This window comes from Cyanistes caeruleus, chromosome 1 (genome assembly GCF_971803275.1).
Source record: "Cyanistes caeruleus chromosome 1, bCyaCae1.hap1.1, whole genome shotgun sequence".
Taxonomy (NCBI): Eukaryota; Metazoa; Chordata; class Aves; order Passeriformes; family Paridae; genus Cyanistes; species Cyanistes caeruleus.
Window position 1 is genome coordinate 91,641,911 of NC_141701.1, and position 20,915 is coordinate 91,662,825.

General features: G+C 40.2%; 1 protein-coding gene across 9 annotated transcripts in view; it reads left to right on the forward strand.

Annotated features, from left to right (window-relative positions):
• Window positions 1-20,915, forward strand: part of RNF144B (ring finger protein 144B) — a 93,117-nt gene that overhangs the window by 65,058 nt on the left and 7,144 nt on the right. For all 9 annotated transcript variants that reach the window (XM_023919644.2, XM_023919642.2, XM_023919643.2 and 6 more), the window contains 3 exons: window positions 8,178-8,282; window positions 16,033-16,093; window positions 20,681-20,885. In XM_023919644.2, coding sequence (XP_023775412.1) covers window positions 8,178-8,282; window positions 16,033-16,093; window positions 20,681-20,885 — 371 coding nt within the window. The remainder of the gene's footprint in view (window positions 1-8,177; window positions 8,283-16,032; window positions 16,094-20,680; window positions 20,886-20,915) is intronic.

Sequence of the window (20,915 nt, forward strand, 5' to 3'; positions counted from 1 at the left end):
GAAACTCTTACAGAAACAGGAGTTTCTCTGTCGGTACTTCATCTATAGGACACTCTAAGGCACCTCTGCTTTCTTTAATCTTTTCAGGGACAGCTGTTCATTGTCCTGCCTCCTTTGGGTGGCTGAATAGCGACATTTTGCCCTTGGCACTGTGAAGTTTCAGATTGTTTGTGGAGGGGAGCACTGGAAAACTGGAAAAACGAATGGGGGGGGGGGGGGGTCTTCACAAAAAAACATGAGCAGAAAAGTCTGAGAGCGAAGGAGACTGAGTAGATCAAGGACAAGGAGGAGGCAGATGGCAAAAAGAATGGGATACCTGCTAAGTGAAACAACTGTGTATGAATAATCCACTGAAATAATACTTAATAAAACTTATGAGTGAGGAAATATTTGGATTTGCCATCATCTAGCCAACACTGGGTTTTAGTATAATTTCTGTTTCTTTGTGCTCATTTTCAAGAAGGTGTTTGTTCTCCCCTTTTTCTCCCTGTCCTATGAGACACCTTCTCACAACTGCACCAGAACACTCACTACCTTCTCCTCCTCCTAAATATACCTTGTGCTGGAATGCCCCACTTACTTTATGTAAAGCTCACCTCAGATTGTTTTCCATTTGAAAGTGTTGACATTTGGGATTCTTTTTTTTCCCAGCTCGACATTTGAAATGTCTCAGAATAATATTTTTTTTCAAGTTTAAAAAACAAGAATTCCTACACCTGCTAAACTTGGCATGTGATTCACTTTAGATGGATACTACTTTAGGATAGGGACTGCATGTTTCTAAAGTCAGTAGAGGTGGCAGCCTCTGGATGGTGGCCAAGGAAAGACGGGAGGAAGAGGGAATTAATGTTTTAATGACAGCATTGCATCGATGCAGTTGGTTTAACCAATTCGTTTAACCAATGAAGAAATCGATGTGAAGTAAGTTGCTAGTGCTTCAATGTGCCACAGTAACTGAGCCAGACTGTGACATAAGCCTCATGCTCATGTCTGTTTTGTAGCTGTTGGTAAGGCCAGGTTTGGCCTGACATGGATTTTTGGCAAGCAAAATTATATTTGCAGCTGGTTGCTTTTTGTGAAGGGTGAGTTTCTCTGATCCTGTTCTGTTTGGTGGTACCACTTCATGGCAACAATTACCAGGAACCTTTCCTGCTTTTTATGAAATGCTGCCAGGATGTGTTGGGCCATGAGTAAATTGGTTTCAGACTGTGTTTCTGAGCAGAATTTAGCATCACTGGTAGATACATTGAGACAAAGCTGGTGACAGTATATTTCTCAGGTACTTTTGAAGGATCCCATAAAAAAAAGGCTTGTGGACCAAGAGGAGGCAATTATGTTCTTGTGCACTGTCATGTTTGCTTAGTGTTCTCACTTGGTTGTGACAAAATTAAATTCTTGTTAGTGATTTTATTCCTTCCCTCATACTAAGCCATGAACTGACTGTATGTCTTTGAAGCTACAGGGGCATTTCCCCACTTTTTTTCAAGCATCTTTCTTGATAAGTCTCTTATGTGGCCCGATCTTCTATCCATTTGGTCTTCTATCCATTAATTTATCACTGTATCTGGTCCTTAACAGTTAAAATAGAGATTGGACAATGTGCAAATTTCATTGGAATTTTGTTTCTCACTGTAAACCGTGCCTGTCATAAATTTATCTGTAGCAAATTAAGATACGACTATTTTCATCATGTAGTTTCTAAAAACTTTAATTGGAAAAGGCTCACTTCTTTTTTTCCAAGTGAAGTGCAAATGCCTCCAAGCTAATTGCCAATACATTTGTTTCATCTAGTTTTAAGACCTTTGGAGAGATACTTGAGGAGTTTGAGTACCACACATTGAAAGTGACTGATCCATTTTGGTGATTGAACATGCGGAAGTGCAGATGTCACAGCAATGATGAACATATTATTAAACATTATATATATCTGCCATAAGCACTAGGAATACTGTCTAGGGGGGTACATTTATCTTAGCACACATTTGATTAGATACTGGGTAGATCAGGTGGTTAAATTTAGAGTTCTGGTGTGAACTGTCTTACCAAAATTAGTAATACTAGATTTGTATGCACTGAAGAACAGGTAACATTTCTATAGTATAGGAAATAAATGAACGTTATGTCTTACTGAGTAAAAAAAGTACATAACCATGGCCACCCTGAACTAAAATAAAAACGGAATGCCTACCTGTTCATCTGTTCTGAATCATGAGACACTCTGGAATGTCAACTGAAACATATTGTCTCCATATACAGTATTTCTGCAACCTGCCCCCAAAACCGGAATTTGTAAAAAAGCCTAGGCTAAACAAAACCCAAACCCCAGACAAACACAGTTTTGAGGACAGATCTGGAAGAGAAATTTAACATTGTAAATCATTCCTGTGGATTTTAAGAGGGAGACCTGTGTTTTTCTTATTATTTTTGAAATGGAAATTTTCTTCAAGTTACATGTTAGGAGGAAAGACCTTCTTGTTTGGCAAGATGCCTTCAATCATTTTGTGCATTTTCACATTTAATGTAGATCCTGTAGTACTGTCTGGGAAATACTGTAGTTCTGTTCTTTACCTTTCCATAATTGAATTAAAGACAAATACCCTTACTTATCCTGTACCAACCACTACACAGTGGCTGGCAGCAGTATCGGTGGCATTTGATAGGAAAATAAGCCAGTGTTTGCTCTCTTCTTCCTAGCCCTCCCTCCATGTTTCTTAATAAAGATTTAATTTTCTTAAATTTATTGATTTTTAAAAATTTTCCTTATAAAAGTTCAGTCTTGTCGTATCACATGTGGGGTTTCTTTTCTGCTTTTGTATCCAAACTCGTGAGGCTGCATTTTGGGAGCTGAAGAGCTGCAAGCAGGTTGGAGAGGAGCAAGGCAATGGGACATGTCTGGGTACTTGAAAATCAGTATGTAGGAATGATTGAGATCCATCTTTTGTCTTTGATACATAAATTATCTGAAAGTGGATTTGAATAGAAACTTCAGATTTCACAGTGAAAGGAATATAGTGCCTTTGTCACATCATTACCTAGCAACATAACACTGAAGTTACACTTTGTACTCATTTTTATGTTAAAATGCAGAACTGTTATGATCCCTTTGCAGAGTAAATACATAATCAAACAAACATCTTTTTCTTGGTCATTATATTAAAAATACCCACTTTGGAGAAAAAAAGAAATTGAACTTAGAACAGCATGCAGAATTGTTAAAATGAAAAATCCATTAATAGCCTGAACAGAATTTTCTTTCTCAGGTTTGAAGCTGATCATAGAAACACTTCTGTTTATTACTGAAGAAGGAATACTTTATATTAGTAGTTTGTGCATTTTTTTAATAGGCTTTTCAGTGTATTTTTAAAGATTATTCCATCACGTTTCAATGTACTCTTTCAACAAACCCTTAGCTCCAGGAGGGAAATATGTACTTGGGGCATTTGTAAGAATTTGGCTAAATCATGATCTTTCCCAGCAGTCCTGCAAAACTTAGGAAAAAAAAAGTAAAAAAAAGTATATATGTTGCAGGATAATTTGATCCAGGTACTTTATAGGCCTTTACTTACTAGATACTCATGAGTAGCATTTTGTGAGGTAGATAACTGGATATTGATCTTGTTTTATTAAACAGAGCAAGGTGATGGCCTGAATGACAAAACCAGTGTAAGAGGAAAAAAATCTTGCCCCAAAACACTTAGACAGCAAATTAGTGGAAAAAAATGTCATTATACATTATGAATCTCAGCCAGAGAAAAAAATAATTGCAGTCCTCTTTTGACCAAAGTTGTCAGTTGTCCAGCAGGAGCAACACATGATTTGCAAAGCTAGATCAGCAACAAAGCTTTCTGTTAAGTGTACTGAGTTTACTAGTGGAATTACATTATCACATTTGAATTGATCTCTCTTGCTTGAATGTCTCGGGATTTTATTATGTTTCCCAGAACACAGATATGTACATGATCTTGTTCCTCAGTGGGGAAAATCTGAATAAACTGAATGTAACTGGTTAGAGCACACTTGCATGGGAATTAAAAGTACTTGTATTGGTGTCTGCTTTTTATTTGTGGGGTGAACATAATGGAATCAAACCTCCAGTGCGTGATTTGTAGTCAGCGGGATTCTAACCTTCAGAAGGTTAGCAAGTTAGTTAGTTAACTTCAAGGCTCAGCAAGACCTTGGTAGATTTTTAGTTTGTTGTTTCAACCATTTTGCCTTGGTTACGTGAAACATTCATGGAAACTTTTCTGGCTCTGGCCATGGAAAGTAAGAGGATGGCATTAATGTCACTGTAAGCCACAGATCCTGTGTTGAGGCTACTCCAGCCACTGATGGATCTCTGTGCTCAAAAGTCACCACATTGCAGGAAATTGGTGGGAGAGTGTAGCCCAGGGTGTTGTGATCTCATAATTTCTTGGATGTCAAGATTAAGACCCTTTCAGGCAGCGCTTTGTATCACAGAAGGCAGAGCATCTTGATTTTTCCTTAACTTTGAGGAGCAATTAAGTAGCATATGTAGTGTATGCAGTATTCCTGAGATACTACTGATTTTTGTAGACAAAATGCACAAAAAAATCTTGCTATTTTATGTCTGTAATAATGTATTCTCTGAAGTGTGGGAGGACACACTGCTGAGAAGGTCAGTTGTGATTCATTATACAGACACGGAAACATCTTTTCATCACGTTTTTGGCTTGCATCTTTTCAGATACTCTTAGTTGCCACTTCTCAAGTAAGCAGCTAAATTAGTAGCTGAGCTGTAAATAGTGGTAAAACCCCTTTGAAAACAGTTTTGCTGCAAAGTTAGGGCATATTTTAAAATTTTAGTGATTTTCCAATGTTTCTTTGGTGCTAAGAGGAAACAGGAAATTCACATCTTCATTCATGTATGTACTTCAGTAAAAAGCTTAATCCTTCAGTGATAAATACTAAATGCTTCCAAGTTTCCCAGCAACTTTAAGCCCTTCTTGTATTGCACCCAAAGCACCTTCTCTAAGCACAGAAAGTCAAAACAAAAGATTGCATATCTATAGAAATGATTTAACAGAGAGATTTTTCTGGGGAGTACTTGAATATCCAGGCACTGCACAGCCCAATTACAAAATCTTTTCAAGCTGAAAAACACAGCAACCTCTAAAAGAACCACAGAAGGCTTGGTTGCCCACCTCTGCTCACCTACAGCCAAGCAGAGGGTTAGAAGAGAAGAAGAATCCAGATCCATTAGCAATCCTCAGGAACCTCTGTTCTTCTGGCTTGGTGCTTAGATGCTGTGTATGGAAACAGATTGCAAAATCTATACTGTGGATCGAAGCTCCTTAAGAGCTTCATGCCATCCTTGTACGGAAGCGTAATTGTCAGTGCTCCGAGCTCCTGTCCTGAGAGTCTAAATTAAGATCAAGCCTCTGGGCTGCTGCTGGGCCTGCAGTAGCTTCTCAGGCTTCGTCCTCCCTCTGTACCCACCTGACCTGAGCTGCCCCCAGAATACAAATCCACTGTACCATGCTGTCAAAACAAATTACTAAATATCAGGCGGCGCCACAGAGGAGACAGAACCCAGGATCTTAGCAAAAGTAAAAGGTTGCTCTCTCATGCTTGCTGAGGAATTTAAGGCTACCTAAATGCTTTGGTGGGAGGGAAGCATTTGTCCTTCACCAAATGCTGCTCTGAGACTTGATCCAGAAAGCAATCAGGTCTCCCCTGAGGAGATGGAGTGAGATGTAAGGAGGTTCTGCCCACGTATCTAAGAAGTGCACTCAACACACTGCAGCATGTGCAGGCCTTGGGGAAGGGACTCTGAGGGCAGAATTTTCTGTTTACATTATTTGTGGAGGAGGCTGGGTACAGGTGCAAACCAGGGAAGAAATCTGTGCAGGGAGTGAGCACTTGCTGCCCTGTTTCTCCTGTGTTACGTGCTGGAGCATGTGGGCAATGCTCAGTGCTTAGTGAATTTGGGGCTGCAGGACAAGGTCACCCACAGCCTCCATCTGCATCAGTAATGGCCCTGGGAGCCACCCTGGGCTCTGGGCATGCTTTTCTTGGGCTTTCTCTATGTCACCTGCTACCACTGCCCAGACCATGGTGGCAGATGTGGGCAGCTCCAGTGTCACCAGAGTACACTCCCAGGCACCACTGTGGCTCCGTATCTGCTTCTGTTTACTGCTCACTGCTCTGTGAGGGAGTTGCTGTGCTGGGGGTGATTTGATCCGGTGGGTAAACCGGCTTTGTAAAAGCACTTTGCCTGGATGCTTTTGGGAGAAGTGGGTGAGAAGATGGGACAGGGCAGTGAGACTGCTGTTGGAATAATAAAAGAATAACTCCTGGGTAAATCTGGGTTGATAATCCCTAGGGAGCTAATACTGCCTTCACTGACTGACATGATTTCTTCTTTGCTTTTCACCTCTGAGTATCTCCCTCACCTCCCACATACTACTTGCACCATCAGTTCCTTACAGCCTGCTCTGCTGCTTTCTTATAGGGGTTCATGCTGGATCTGAATACATTAGTGCTTAATGAGACACATGTTTAAAGCTTACCAGTTAGGTTATATCCCAATGTTCTTCTAAGAGAATACACTTCAAATATTTACAAATCAAAAGTAAGTTAATTTAAAATGCCACTAAGTTAAGATGATTCTACTTGCTTGAGCTAATATCTCTGTATAGCTCATCAGAATTAAGCAAAACGTGGATGTGGACATTTCAGTAGAGAGACAGAATAATAAAGAAATATCATTTCCATTTGTAAAGGTCCTAATTATCCTGACAGTTAAGAGGGAATCAGTTTTCCAATAAAAAATACAAATTAGGAAATTTCTTTAATCAGAGAACGATATACAAGGCCTTCTCAGAATAGCCCAGACTAACACAGACTTGGATATTACATGCCTATAAATAAATAAAACAATGTTTTTTGAAGAGTCTTAAGGCCTCCATACTTGGAAGGACTGTGATTTCCCCATCACTCACTTATTAGCTTTTGAACTCTGTGCCTCTTCCAAAAGTTTGCAGAGAGACAGAGGTCTTGAAGCCATATGTCACTTTGACATTTCTTAAAAATTGATGGGGCAATAATGGAAGAAGTCAGCAGTACTGTGGTGGAGGTTTGTTGTGTGGGCATGAAAATAAAACTGTAGGGAAAAAACTACATTAGTCCTACTTTTCATAACATATGTTTATTTTCATTTACAGTAAACTATGCAAGCTGATACCAAAATCTGTCAGAAGTCCAGGCTTTGTTGTTTTGTTAATGGTGACTTGCAATTTATTGTATGCTTTGCCATTATGCTTGCCAAAGAGACTTTGCTGTTTTGTTTTACTTAGAAGTGACCTTACTTATCTATGCAATTTGGAGGAACAATTCTAGCAGTGTTCTTTGGCATGAGTTTTGCACTGTGATTATACTGAAAACTCTATAATATGTGTTGTAAAGAGAAGTTGAATATATTTGAAACTGGCATGCCAGATAAAGGGTGGGGAGAATAGAGGGCTTTATGAGCTTGAAGGGGAAGCCTGCTGTTCTTGTAATGGAACAATTTGGAAACATTCATGAAGTGGACTCTATGCTGGAAATAGACTTTGGATAGAGTAAAGGCTGATGATAAATTGTGATAAACTATGGAGATTATTCGATCTATGGAGGAGGTTGAGGGAGAGGAAGAACTGGTAGCTCCACATCTTCTAGGGCAGATTATAACCTCCCAACCAGGTGCTAAACCCCTTTCCCCTTTTGTGCAGCTGAGAACAGTAGTGTCTTTCTTGTAGATGAGTTCTTCTACAATGGAGACTGCCGGCTGAGAGTCTCAATTAAGAACACAGGAGGAAAAAGAAAGGCGCAAAGCCTGTTTAATTAGGATAAAAGACACCCACCTCTGCCAAATCCTCCAATCCCAGTTTAGCAGAGCAGAGGGGTTGTTACAGCTGAAAGGTCTGACTTGCTGACTTAGGTAAACGCAGTGCTCGGCAGATGAAGTCATGCATAATTAATTGTTCTTTGTTTCATTCTTTCCAATGTAATGACTTGTAGCATTCACGCTTATAATAATTGATGTTTGCTGTGTGCTGCAGCTTCAGGACAGCCAATTAAGGCAGTGAAGGTGGGAACTGCACAGCATCTCTGACATCTGGTTGTTACCAACATGTGGGATATAACTTTTTTTTTTTCTTTCCTTTACTTGTTTCTAGTGTCTAAAACAGTACATGGAGCTGGCAATTCAAGAAGGTTGTGGTTCCCCTATCACATGTCCAGACATGGTATGCTTGAACCATGGGACCCTACAAGAAGCAGAGGTATCTGTACTTCTCATACTTACTTCTTTCTCTCTCTCTCTCTTTTTTTTTTTTTTAACATATATCTCCTCAATTTCTTTATCTGTATAATAATAAAGATAATCATACACTTTTTCCTCCCTTTAATTACCTTTAACGAACTTTTGGCAAGAGGCTTGACTGACAAGAGGAGATAGAAACAAACAGATGTTTTTAAAGAGTTTTGCTCTTTTTCCCCTCCCTCTGTGCCTTGGGGGAGAAGTTCCCTTGGCATCTGGACAGCCTCTGAATTACCCATGCAGGTGACTTAACCAGAATACTCTGTATCCCAGAACTGCTGAGCCTCCGTTAGACTGTCAGTTCGGTCAGATTTGATTCGTCTGCCAGCACTGAAATTCTTGTATCTTTCTTAACAGCAAGAACTCAGACTGATGGTGTGCAAGGTCAGAATTTCCTTGTGTATGTTGATCTTGGGCTGCAACAGCCATTTTGCAGTCCAATATAATCATGCAGGGCTGCGTAGTTGTATGGAAAGAAAGGTACCTGCACAACACTTGGTAGAATGGAATAGAATAGAATGAGAGATGTGGAACATGTCTCTTGGGATACACCCAAGGGATGCTTGCTTGCCTGCTTTTTGAGGCAGGAATGTCCCTGCTGGGCCTGACAATACAAGTAGGACAAAAAACCCAAAAAAACCAAACAAAAAAAACAACCGGGAAAAATAAGATGGCTATGGGATTTTAATTGGTTTTGTGCATTCTCTCAGCATTTGTTTGCAGGAATAAAATGAAGGAAAATTAGATCTCCATCCCTGAACTGAAGAAGAGAAGTTTGTCTTCTGGATTCTCTTGAGCCCTGTGCATACAGATGTCATAACTGTGGCAGAAGTATATAATCCTACTCAAATGCCATCAGTGACAGTGTGATTCCCGATACCAAAACAGACTTTTTCTCCAGAAAAAATTCTGTATCTGCTCTCCAGCATACATTTGAAATGTTGTGCTTAGTTGAATCAGGGCATGGGACATTCAGCTGTGGTTATTATGGTGTACAGGCATATGGTGGAGCCTTTTTTTGGCTGAATCCAGCCATTGTGAAAAGTAGCCAGCTGTTTCCTTTCCTCCTCTTTCTGAAAAGATACAGAGGGTGTAGCAATGTTCTCCAACCCTTTGCACCAGATTGGAGGCATCTAGCCTTTAGTAAAAATGTATTTTTAAGGGAAAATTACCAAATGACAGGAAGAATTCTGCTCTGTTCAACCAGGGTTATAATGCTATAGGAATTAAGAAATAGTAAAGGACACTCCAGGAGCATGTATTAATGGACCACTGGCCTAATCCTTGGGTGTTTTTTGGGCTGACAGCAGAATGACTAAACAGCCCAAATGTGCATTAGTGTCCCGTGGATGACTGAATGTTCTGACACTCCCTTTTGGCGATGGGCTTGAAACACAAACCTTCTGCTTGAATCGCAAACAAATCCTTAACCTGGTTAAAAGTACTGCTTATGTATTTTACCAAATACCTATTTCTTTAAGGTAAAAAAAAACACCCAGAAAAAAACAGTAATGACAGAAAGAATGACTCCATTCACAGACTAAAAGAACAGTATGTAAACTACAGATTTATATATATGAACACTCTGTATTCCTTTCTTTTTTCCTCTATAAATAAAGGCTGTCCTTTGTGAAAATGTGGCCTTTTAAAGCTATTTCTTAAAAAAGCAAAACCTTATCAGATGATACAGAATGTGCTTAACTAGGGCTATTGCTTGGCATGGAAATACTGTTTAGAGTTATAATTTATTCCTTAAACTCTCAAACTCCTGGTGTAAAAGTATAAGGCTTCTCACCTCTGAGGGGTCTGGATGTTTTGTCTCTGGCTTCTGACAGGACAAGGTTCCTCACCAGGACTGTAGTATGAAGAATGACATGTTGCCTGTACTGTGAGGAAAAACAAAAATAAAAGGTCCTTTTTTTCTCCTCTAAGATAGCATCAGTGTTTTGAAAAGGTGTATTTTTCATGTCATGTTCATTTCAGACTGTGCTGTGACTGCTGTTCATCAGGTACTGTTGAACTTTGGAGAAAAAATAGCAGTTCAAACTGGATTTGTCATGGACACAGTGCTAAATTGGTTCCTATACTTTGGGCTAAATGCATCTTGTTATATTAGCTAAAACAGGTTTTTGTTTGCTTTTTAAAATGCCTTTTACCATAGCCTGAAAAAGGGAGATAAAGATGAATTTAGGCATAATTTAAACTGAAGGAAAACCCCTTAATTGACTTTCAGTGCATTTTGGATTGAGCTTTCTTCAATGAGGAAACTGAACAATTAACAAAGCTTATAAGCATTTATAATGTAGTATAGCTATGAACACAGTATAGATATGAAAGTTCCTCTTCTTCTCCCTCTCAAGGTCCTTATTCAAGGTGTGTAACAATCCTTTAGTGCTTTCCAGTGACCTGTTTGTCTTCATTTCGACAGATCAGAATTAATTTGTCTATTTACTGTTTATTTTCTCAGTAAAATTCTGAAGAGTTTGTCTAGTTTGATCCTAAATTACTAGAGCCTTTTCAAAGCTCTTGCCTTGCTTCTGATTCATGTTCTTCTGTTGCCTTTGGGGGATGGAGGGAGGCAAAAACTCTGGTGAACAACTTAAACACAGAATAGAATTTCTTCTTGTATGTCTCATGAAGAAATGAGCAAGTGTGAATAGTAGGGAATGTGTTTCTCTAAAACAGTTGAATATTTCATTGGTGCTTGGGGAACTGCTTATTCATAGACCATAGGAAATGTTGGGAATTAAGGCTTTCCTTTCTGAGGTCCCTCTGGACCTTAGAAAAAAATATTCCAGGTTTTTTGTTGATAAAATTCATGAAGTGAAAAGTCATTTGAACTAGAATATTGTACTTTTCAGTACTTTAAAAATGTTTTCTGAAACCCTCTGGCTTGGGTTTCTTTTTCCTTCAACAAAATCTAGTTGAAACTGGTATATTCCCCAGCATTTTTTTTTGTTGTTTTGTTTTGTTTTGTTTTGACAAAGAATGCAATCAAACAGAAGGAGCTGTTCCACTGAAGTGCTTGAAATCAAGTGCAATCCTAGGTCGTATCTTGACCTGTTACATCTAGGTAGCAGCTGCTTGTAGCATAGCTGTCTTTCAGCAGAAATAAATGAGGGCTGGTGGTGGTAAGGCAATGGTTTTGGCTACAGACTCTCTTTCAAATAGCTGGTTACACAAAACAAGGAAAGTTTAAAAGCTGTCTTGTTAAACAAAATGTTTGCCCTTTCAAGCTCCAATGGTACAATAAACAAAGATTATTTGGATTTCTTCTTGGAAGCAGAAGGTAGAAGGAACATCTTATGGTAATGCAGTTCTCTTTAAACACGCAGACTTCTTCTGTCTAGAATATTCCTGTCTCTCTTGGGAACTTGCTCCACTGATTTAACTGAACCAGTTAAAATCCCTAATCTAAATAAAGGGTAATTTATCATGGTTTGAAATGGTTTTCCTTGGTGAGAATCCAGTCACCAGTGTAAGCTGTGAATCAGGGTAAATCTCCACTGCATACAGGGATTTCTACTGCAGTACTCACTTGGATAATATCTAGGGCATTGTGCTTTGCTGTTTCTGATTCCCGTGTTGTTCCAAGGTTTGTAATATTGATACAGTGATCCATCTATACATAATCTGATTTGGATTAAAACTGTGCAGCAGTCAGTAAAGGAGGTACTGATTTGGGCTCTCAAGTTTGTCAAGAATTGCCCCTTTGCATGCAGTGCAGAATCTGCTCCTTGTCCCTCTGTCTGTGTAAATTCGTGATCCACACCAGTGCTAACCTGACAGGGCTGTCAGCACTTTGTAAAGCAATGCTGAAATAGGACAGTAACCCAGATCTTAGAATTCTTAATTGCATTATATTCCATACATAGCCAAACACAAAATCCCACTGGGACTCGGTTTAAAATATCAGTTTTATTTTTAATTTCAAAATTGGTTTATGGTTTGCTACAGAAGATATTCAAATGGTAAAATGAGAAGGAATGTGAGAGAATTTTTCAGACTGACCTATCTTTTTCAGGGTCAAAATGAAAAATTTTGTTCTTCCTATTTACTTGTTTTAAAATAAAACCTAGGGGAACAAGTGAAAGAGCCTTGGTTTTGTTTTTATTTGTTGCTAAATAAGAGAAGAACTCCTTAATGAAGAACATGAATAATTTAGTATTTCATTATGACTCTAGTGAGCATGGTGGCTTGACGAAGAAAGTTGTGGGTGTAATTTCTTAACCATAAAGAGATTGAGCTCTCATACGCCTTTAAAAAGCAAACCAGAGCCCCTGCTGAAACTGTTTTACACTCCTTGCAAAACAAGAGAGTTCCTCTGTGAGTGGGGCTTTGGCAGAGGTGGGCAGTGCCACCCTTTGCAAACTTCTGCTGCCAGTGCAGGATTTCCCCTTGCTGCCTGTCTGCTCAAGTGAGGAGGAGAGAAGCTTTTGTCCTGCTGAACTTCCCTCCCTTGGCATTATCAAGGCTTGATTCATACGGGTGTGAAAGGAAGTAAGATCTATTCAATTTGCTTGATTGCCTCTTTGCATCTCCCTTGAAAGCCCGAGAATAGGTGGAGTAGTGATTTTCCCTTTCCACTCTGGTAGCCAGTGTTTAAAAACAGGGGAGTTTTTCTTCCTTGCATCCTGGTTACTGCACTGCCTGGAAAAGTTTGCCCTGGTGTACACTTAACCAAATTATTTTGACCCCTTTCAATTTCCTTTCTTTGCTCTTTGGTATCATGTGGTAGCAGGGACCCTGGTTATTGTGATACATTTGATGACACACGATCTTTTTGGATATTTGACAGGGGTCCAGCTGGGGCCCTTTGTTTGTAGTAAGCCTTCAAAATTTTGCTTTTGTCCATAGATATTTTTACTTCAGATGAATGCTGCTGTTCTTAGCAATAGGTCTTGTGTGTTCTTGTGCTGTATAGCAAGAGTATTTTAACTGCAGATATTGTTGATAGGGTATGGAAAATCTGAATACTTATTTCAACTCCTAACAACCTGGTAAGTCTCAAATCGAGATATTTTCAGGAGAGGAGAATTCTTGCCTTTTTTTTATTTTTAATTAAAACCCCCAGTACCTGTTCCCCGAACCTGTCCTCTAGTATTTCTTCCTACATTGAATAATTTCATAGCATAGAATAAGCAAAGCCTGCTTGCCTGCTTTCTGATATGCTCATGGTCTTTCTCTTTTGGCTCTTTGCCATCTGCTGGGGTTGCTGGTTCGCTGCCTCCCTAGATTTCCATGCCCTGACCAGCCCAGAGACATGAGTGGTTGTGCAGGAGAGGAGGTGTTTGGGATAGACGGACACCCAGGTGGGGCTTGAGAAGTTGTCTGGAAATAAGCATTTAGACTGATGCCAAGTAGGAGGGGATAAACACCTAATCCCCTTATTGCACTTAGGACTGTCCTTCTTGCTTAGGTATAAATGAGATTAAAAGTTCACTGAGGAAAGGATTTGCTGTTTTTTTATGGGGACCTGATATTCACGTTTGGTTTTTCTTTTCAATTACGTTTGCATATACAGCTTTCATGTGGCATTGAACTCAGGCAGCAGGAATTTGTGCGTTGTTTTCCTCATGCCTAAAGATACTAAATCTGTGAGGGGCTTTGGCTCAGCACCTCTCAGGCTGACCCATGTGTGGGTGCTATCAGGACCTGGTCTTTCCGAGCCTGTGGGAGTCAGTGGCACAGGTGATGGGCTGCGTGTGTTCAACGCCCAGAGCTGCACACAGGGAGGGGGAAGCTGAGCCGTGAAGAGGATACGTAGGAAAAAGTGGAGCTGAGTGAAGCCAGTGGGGAAGGGAAAGCTGGCATGGTAAGCTCAAGTTTTCCCCAGGAGAATGGGAAGCTTTCACCACAGCCTCTGCTTCCTATTGAAATCTGTGTTAAGATGCATAACTCCAGTCCCACTGTAATCAAAAAGGCTGATTTTTAATACATGGGAAATTCTGGGCTCAATAGAACTGCTCTTGAAAAAACTGTTTGTTAAATGTAACAGCAAGTACAGAGGGACCCCGGCCAACTAAACAATTCACTCAAGTGGCTTTTACAGCATTGAGACTCACGGTTTTAATTTAGTTGTAATGAAGGAAAACTTAAAGTAGTTGCCAATGCTTACCCAGCTAGAGAAATACAGATGACTCTTTTCATTTTCCAAACTATTTATATGCAAAACTGCCCTGGGGAGGAGTGGGCAAAACTGAAATTATGTGTCATTGCTGAAATTGCTAAACTTCACTCTTTTTACCCATTTGATTTAGTTTTTTTGTGTTTTCCAAGAGTGTTTCAGGTGACTTTTGATGAACAGGTGAAGAGTTTCCCAGAAAAATCTCTGTCTTACAGTCATATTAATATTAAATATTGAATAATTACAGGCATATGAATCTTACAATTATTAAATCTTGACATAATTTGGATTCATTTTTGTACTACTCTGGCTTAGGTTAAAGAAATGATCCAAGCATCTGCTACAAAATACAGTTGTGTGCAATCAAGTCCAATTGATTTGAGATATTAATAAAGCTATTTTGTATTTTATAATACAAAGTTATTTTATTTTTTCCGTCTGTGAAAGAAAATGTATTCACAGCATGATATTGAGTATATATTGGATTTTTGTCATTGGATTTCTTGTCATGAGTGTTAGCACCTCGCAACCGAGGAGGACAGCAAGGGCCACTTCACTGAGGGCAAATTTTGCCCTTTACAATAATCTGAACAGACTGTGGTTGGATACAGGATGTGAGATTTGAAAGTGTGTCACTTTGAAGCTGTCAGTTCTACACTGTCTCACAGTGTTTCAAATGATCAGGTCTCAGGTCTTATATTAGTCTAGGTTTGTTTTCGGTGAAAGAGAAAAATATTTCCAGTGCTGGTACAATATTACAAATGGATCAGATTAAGAGAATGATCTCACATTCTGAATCTGACCAACATGTGACTCCTGAGGTGCCTGTGAAGCTTCTTTTAAACCCCTCCATACCCAGTATGCAGGTTTGGTTATTAGTTTTAAATAGGGCACTTGGTCTTCTTATGTAGACTGTTAATTGGAGATTAGAGCATTTAGCCTTTTAGGCTGCTAGTTTAATTACGGTAATGTGTAGAATGTATCAGCAAAGCCTGTTTGTCTATGCCAACTAAATTTGTTAACTTCAGTCTGGTTCCCAATAGGCTGCTCTGTGTCTAAGGCAAATTCCAGCAGCAGTGGCATTAGCTGTCTTGGCCCAAACATGAAATGAAACTAATAAAAAATGGAAACCAGACTGCTTTCAGTTCTGGAGAGCTAAGTGACCCCTGCCATAAACACTGGGAGACATAAATGAAGAACCATTCATTTGAGCTGTATTCTTGTGCATGAACAGCGTGCTGCAGTCTCCAGGGCTGGCAACATGTCACTCTTTGTTACGCTAAACCAACATGAAATAAAACTGGCAAGCCTGAAGTAAATACGGAATCCACAGAGAAGGTTTTCTTGTGCATGGTAAGAAAGACATGGGCTGAACTTCTGGGCTGTGTGGATGAATTAGGGAAGGGAAGGTTAAGAACTACTTTTTAAGTTTTGGAGAAGAAGTCAGGGTATGGGGGAGCATGGTGCAGGAACAAAGAGGTGAATTTGAGAGCCAGCTCAGGAAGGCAGATGTGTAGAACATAGCCCTTATTAACTTTTTCAAGTTTGTATTTCTAATGCTTATTTTGTGTATTTCTCTTTTCAGATTGCCTGTTTGGTTCCTGTTGACCAGTTTGAGTTATACAAGAGGTTGAAGTTTGAAAGAGGTGTGAACCTTTTTTGTTTCTATTGCCTTCTTTCTTGTCAGTGGAGGCAGCACTGTTACATACAGCAGAGGCAGGGCCTGTTGAGTGAGTTAAGGAAGAGACAGAGAAGATGTCTTTGCTTTCAAATAGTTTAAGAGCAGTCACTAGGTCTGACTGCACTCCGCAGACAAATTCGAAATTCTCTGTTTTGCAGAATCAAAAAAATTAGCAGACTTTTGCTCAAGCTTGTGGGCAGCACTCTCAGACTGCGTGCCTGGGGCTCCATTGCTCTTCCGATGGCATGTTCATCTTGGATCCTTGAGGTGGTTGTACTGGTAGAACTTGTCAAGGTGCTAGAGGCTGGTGCAGGCCAGGACACACCATCCTTTTACACATCCATAGAGATCTTCAGAGCTTCTGGGGGACGCATATTCTGAAATGCAATGTGGATTTTTGCAAGCATCCCTGCAAAAATTGCTTTGCTTACGTAGAAACCTCATGTGTGTTCATCTAGTAGAGTTTTTCTCCCCTGGGAATAGTAGGTCCCCTCATTCCTGAGGAAGGCCTGCTTTGTAAAGAAGTTTGAAACTGAAGGTCTCACTTAGGCCAAGCTTTCCTATGCCCAGAGATCACCCTTCTGCATCAAGAGGTGGTTCCTTGCCAAGGCTGAAGAAGAAACTTGCTAGTCAGAAAGATGAGATCCCATTCCTGGTTTTAAAGACTGTCACCAGCTTGAGGGTTTCAGCTGAAAGGTGCAGTGTTTTTCAAAGAACTCAGTGCTTGGTAGCATGCAGAGTGGTGTGTCTGAGACACTGCCCCACTCTGCTTGTTCTCAAACTTTCCATGAAAGGCTGTATTTATATTCTTGCTCTGCATGCCTGCTTAGATGCAGTGGATTGTGTAAGACAATGCAAAGGTCTATAAAAATTAGGCAAAGCAATGGACTTGAAAAGTTGGTTAGATATAAGAATATATAGGTTTTTACAGAATCTCGTCTGACATGAGTCTTTTTGAATGCCCACAAAGTACAAAAACTGTAAAATATTCAAATGTGCCCCAGAGTTTATGGGTAAGAGCAGATTTGTAGCAATGATTTTATGGCACTTGGGTAAAAATAAAAGGAAAAAAATTCCAGACCTTGCTTTCATTTTTAAAATTTCTTTCTCCTGTTTCACCACCTTCATATTTATTCTTAATTCCTTATGAAGTCCCTCTAGTTCATAAGCTAATCAGGGGCTTGTCTACAGTCTCAGACAATGGAAATCAGAGCTTGTTAAATCACTGTATTAAAGGGTTAAGAAAATGAGGCTTTCTTGGCTTGCATTAATCTGTTTTATGTAAAACCATTTTTAACTGAAGACTCTGAAAGTATTGCTTTCCTGGTATCTTCTCCTCTATAACTAGCCAAAGCTGAACTCATGATCTTTTGTCCGACTCACTGTTACATATATTTTTTTTTAAATAGTTCCTCCCGCACGGAGAAGCCTGAAACTTGTCTATTTTTAAATCCTCCTTTCCTTTTCTTTCTTGCCTGAGTCTGACAAATCCTCTTCCACCTCTGCTATCTCTCCTCATTATGATTCTAATATCTGTTCTTGCTCCTTTACAATAAAGCTGGTGTCCAAGCAGCAGACTTAGACATAGCCCTTTTGCCTTGCCTTTTGGCCCCAGCTGTAAATCCAGCTTATTGATGTCTGGGAACGACAATTCCTGCTAGCTAAAGCTCTGAGCTGGACACCCACCACTAATCCCAGCCCTAGCCAAGACCTTTGCCTATCCACTATGATTTAGTGCTGTTCCCCAAGCCTGACCTTTCTGCACTCACCAGTGGGAATTGGCTTATTAGTTTCTGGTGGCCTGGAGCTCCATTCTCAGACCTGAGCCTTACCTGGAAAAGCCTGCCTGCCCTGGTCTGACACTTTTTCTGAAACTAGCAATAAACCTCACTGATGGCATCTGCTAGGGATGAATTCTGACCCAGAATCTGCCCAGAGACTCCTTCCTGATCTTCAAGTGATTGGTAGAGCCTTTCCAGATATTTTTCATTGTGAAATGAATTTTGAGGAAAATTTGGAACACCCCCAGAAGGATTTATACATCCAACAGCTATTTCCCCAATCTGTGCTAGCTATGTTAATAGCATATATATATATTTTTAATGGGCCAATAATACTGTGTGAAAACATAGCAAAAAGTAGGTGGTATAGAATGGTGTATCTATAGACAATTGTTAAATTTAATAACTGATGCACTGACAATATGCTGTTCTCTTGTGGGTTTTGTGCTCTTAGGATGCAAGTGTGTTTTTAAAAACAAGATTTTTTTGCATATCTTTAATTTCTCTGCATCCAGTCAGGGCCAAACCACAGAGCTTCTGTGAAGCATATTTATTAGAAGAATAATGTCTGTTTAGGATGGGGTTGATGTAGTCAACTGAAGTAAAGAAATAGAGGAATGGCAAGTGCTTAGGGCACATGCATTATGTTTGTTTCTGTGACAATTACTCAGTAGGCTGAGTGGTAGATGAAGAGAATCTCCATTTTATGCCTGACTCAAAAGTAGTCCATTTTAAATGGAGATTTCTGTGAAATACAATCATAGTCTTATCCTTTCAGTGAGTACCTCTTCTGAGCCAGAAATTATTTTCTTCGTGGTGCTGCATTCCCCCTGTCTGCCACCCACATCTCACCTGCTTGCTTGCATGTTTTATGAAAACTGGCCAGGTCCCTGCCCAAAACTGGCACTGTCTGGGAGGGCTTTCCTCCTGAGAGTGGAAGGAGTTGTGGCTGAACTGGCTGCAGGGAAAAGCTCGGGAGAGTAATGGCCTTAACCAAGAGACGGAGCAACTTGCCAGAGTAGGACGATAGCCTCTTTCCTTGTTTTGGCTGTGCCTTTTTTAGTTTTCTCTGCTTTTGCTTGTACTGCATGGTAAACCAAACAGTATGAGACAGCCTGAATTGCAAAACACTGTCTGTAGGTTCTTTGTAAAATGGAGGAAGTAGGAGAGGAAGGAGTTTCATCTCATGCATTACATCTTGCTGCAACAAATTTGTTAGAAAACAGGTTTACAACCCAACTCCCTTCCTTACAATGATGTCAAAACCAGACATTTTGTCTTTCACACAAAAACAGGATAGGGGAATTTAGGTTTCCAAAGCTGAATTTTCAACAGAAAACATGCAGAACCTATTGTGTGAAGGATTAAATTCAATAGCAACTACTAGGCCATAGTCTTACCCAATTCAGAGTTTCTTTTAAGAGACACTAAAGGAACCTAGAGAAGATTTCTCAGTCAGGATATTACCTTTTAAAAGTATGTAAATACGAAAAGTTATGTGATTGGCCGTGGTTCTCCATACAAATGAAGCTGAGAACTAATTTGGTTTTGCTTTCATTCAGTAGAAAGCAAACTGTTTGTTTGTTTTAGGAGGCAAAGCATGTTCAAGACAGAGAAAAGAATGCAACTAGATCCATGAAGTAGCTGAAGGTACAGGTGTTTTGCTGTCACTGCCTAAATTATAGGTGACAGCCTTTGCTTGGATATTGAAATTCTTTACCCCTGTTGGAGCACTCTGACACAGACTCAGAGATTACCTGAAGTCAGAGCACTGTGTACCTGTGTTCTGCAGCCATCAGAGAAGAGGAACATCCATGTGTACTTTCAGCAACATTTGCCAGAGATCATATATATATATGAGGTTCTTGTGCAGTTTTTTGTTTCAAGTGGGACAATTAATTTTGTCTGCTGCAGGTACCTTGTAATGGCTTTTGCCATCTCATGGTCAGGATTTCCACCGACTTTGGAGACATCCCCTCCATCTATTTATTTCCAGTGGTGGTACCAGAGAGCTCCCAGGGAAGGAGGAGGGACAAGGTAGATCCTGCAGGCATGACAGCCCTTTTCTGGAGAGGCTCTGCAGGGTGTGAGTGCACAGCTGCATCTCATGGAACTGAGTAGCAAATGAGCAACAGTGAATGTGTCCCCAGTAGGTTTTTGTTGCAAATTCCTTGAATAAAGGCTTGGAAGTGAGAGAGAGGATCAACATTTATCATTCTCTGCCATGTGGTGATGATTGTAACTCAGTGTCTACACCCTGAATCTTGACTCCTGTAATAATCTGATACCAGACAAATAGTAATGTTATGATACAGTGAATATTAACTGCAGTTTAAAGATAGAGGAGAGTAAATCAGGCATGGAAAGTGACTTGACATTAATTTAATTACAGTCCTTCTGCTGTTTATATGGAAGTTACTGCATGGCTTGCACATGTGAAATACATGGAGTGGCCTAGTCTTACAAAAGACACATGCTTCTCAGCAAGCAGCAATTAGGTTCATATTTTGCACCTCCCTGTAAGAAGGCAAGGAACACATTCTGTGCATTGTATTTCTGTTGTTGCAATACTTTCAGTGCAACTGCTTAGCAGTGCACAAATGCAGACCTGCCTAAAGAAGAAAAGGCCCAAATGCCCATGGGCGTGGGTGCGGAGCGCTTTGGCTCCCACACCCTTGTGCAGAATTGGGTGTTGTATACCTAGACACATGTCACTGGATCAAGAAGGGGACCGTATAAAGAGTTTTATTTCTCTCTCTGTTGCTTTTCAGAAGTCCACTTGGACCCCCAGAGAACATGGTGCCCCACAGCCGACTGCCAAACAGTGTGCCACGTTGCACTGAGCGAGTCGGGAGCACCGGTGCCAGTGGAGTGCCCCGCCTGCCACCTGACCTTCTGCTCCTCTTGCAAGGAGCCGTGGCACGGGCAGCACCTGTGCCAGGAAAACCAAACTACTCCAGTACCTACCGAGCAGGGGTAAGATGGGAATCCATGATGGCCACGCAG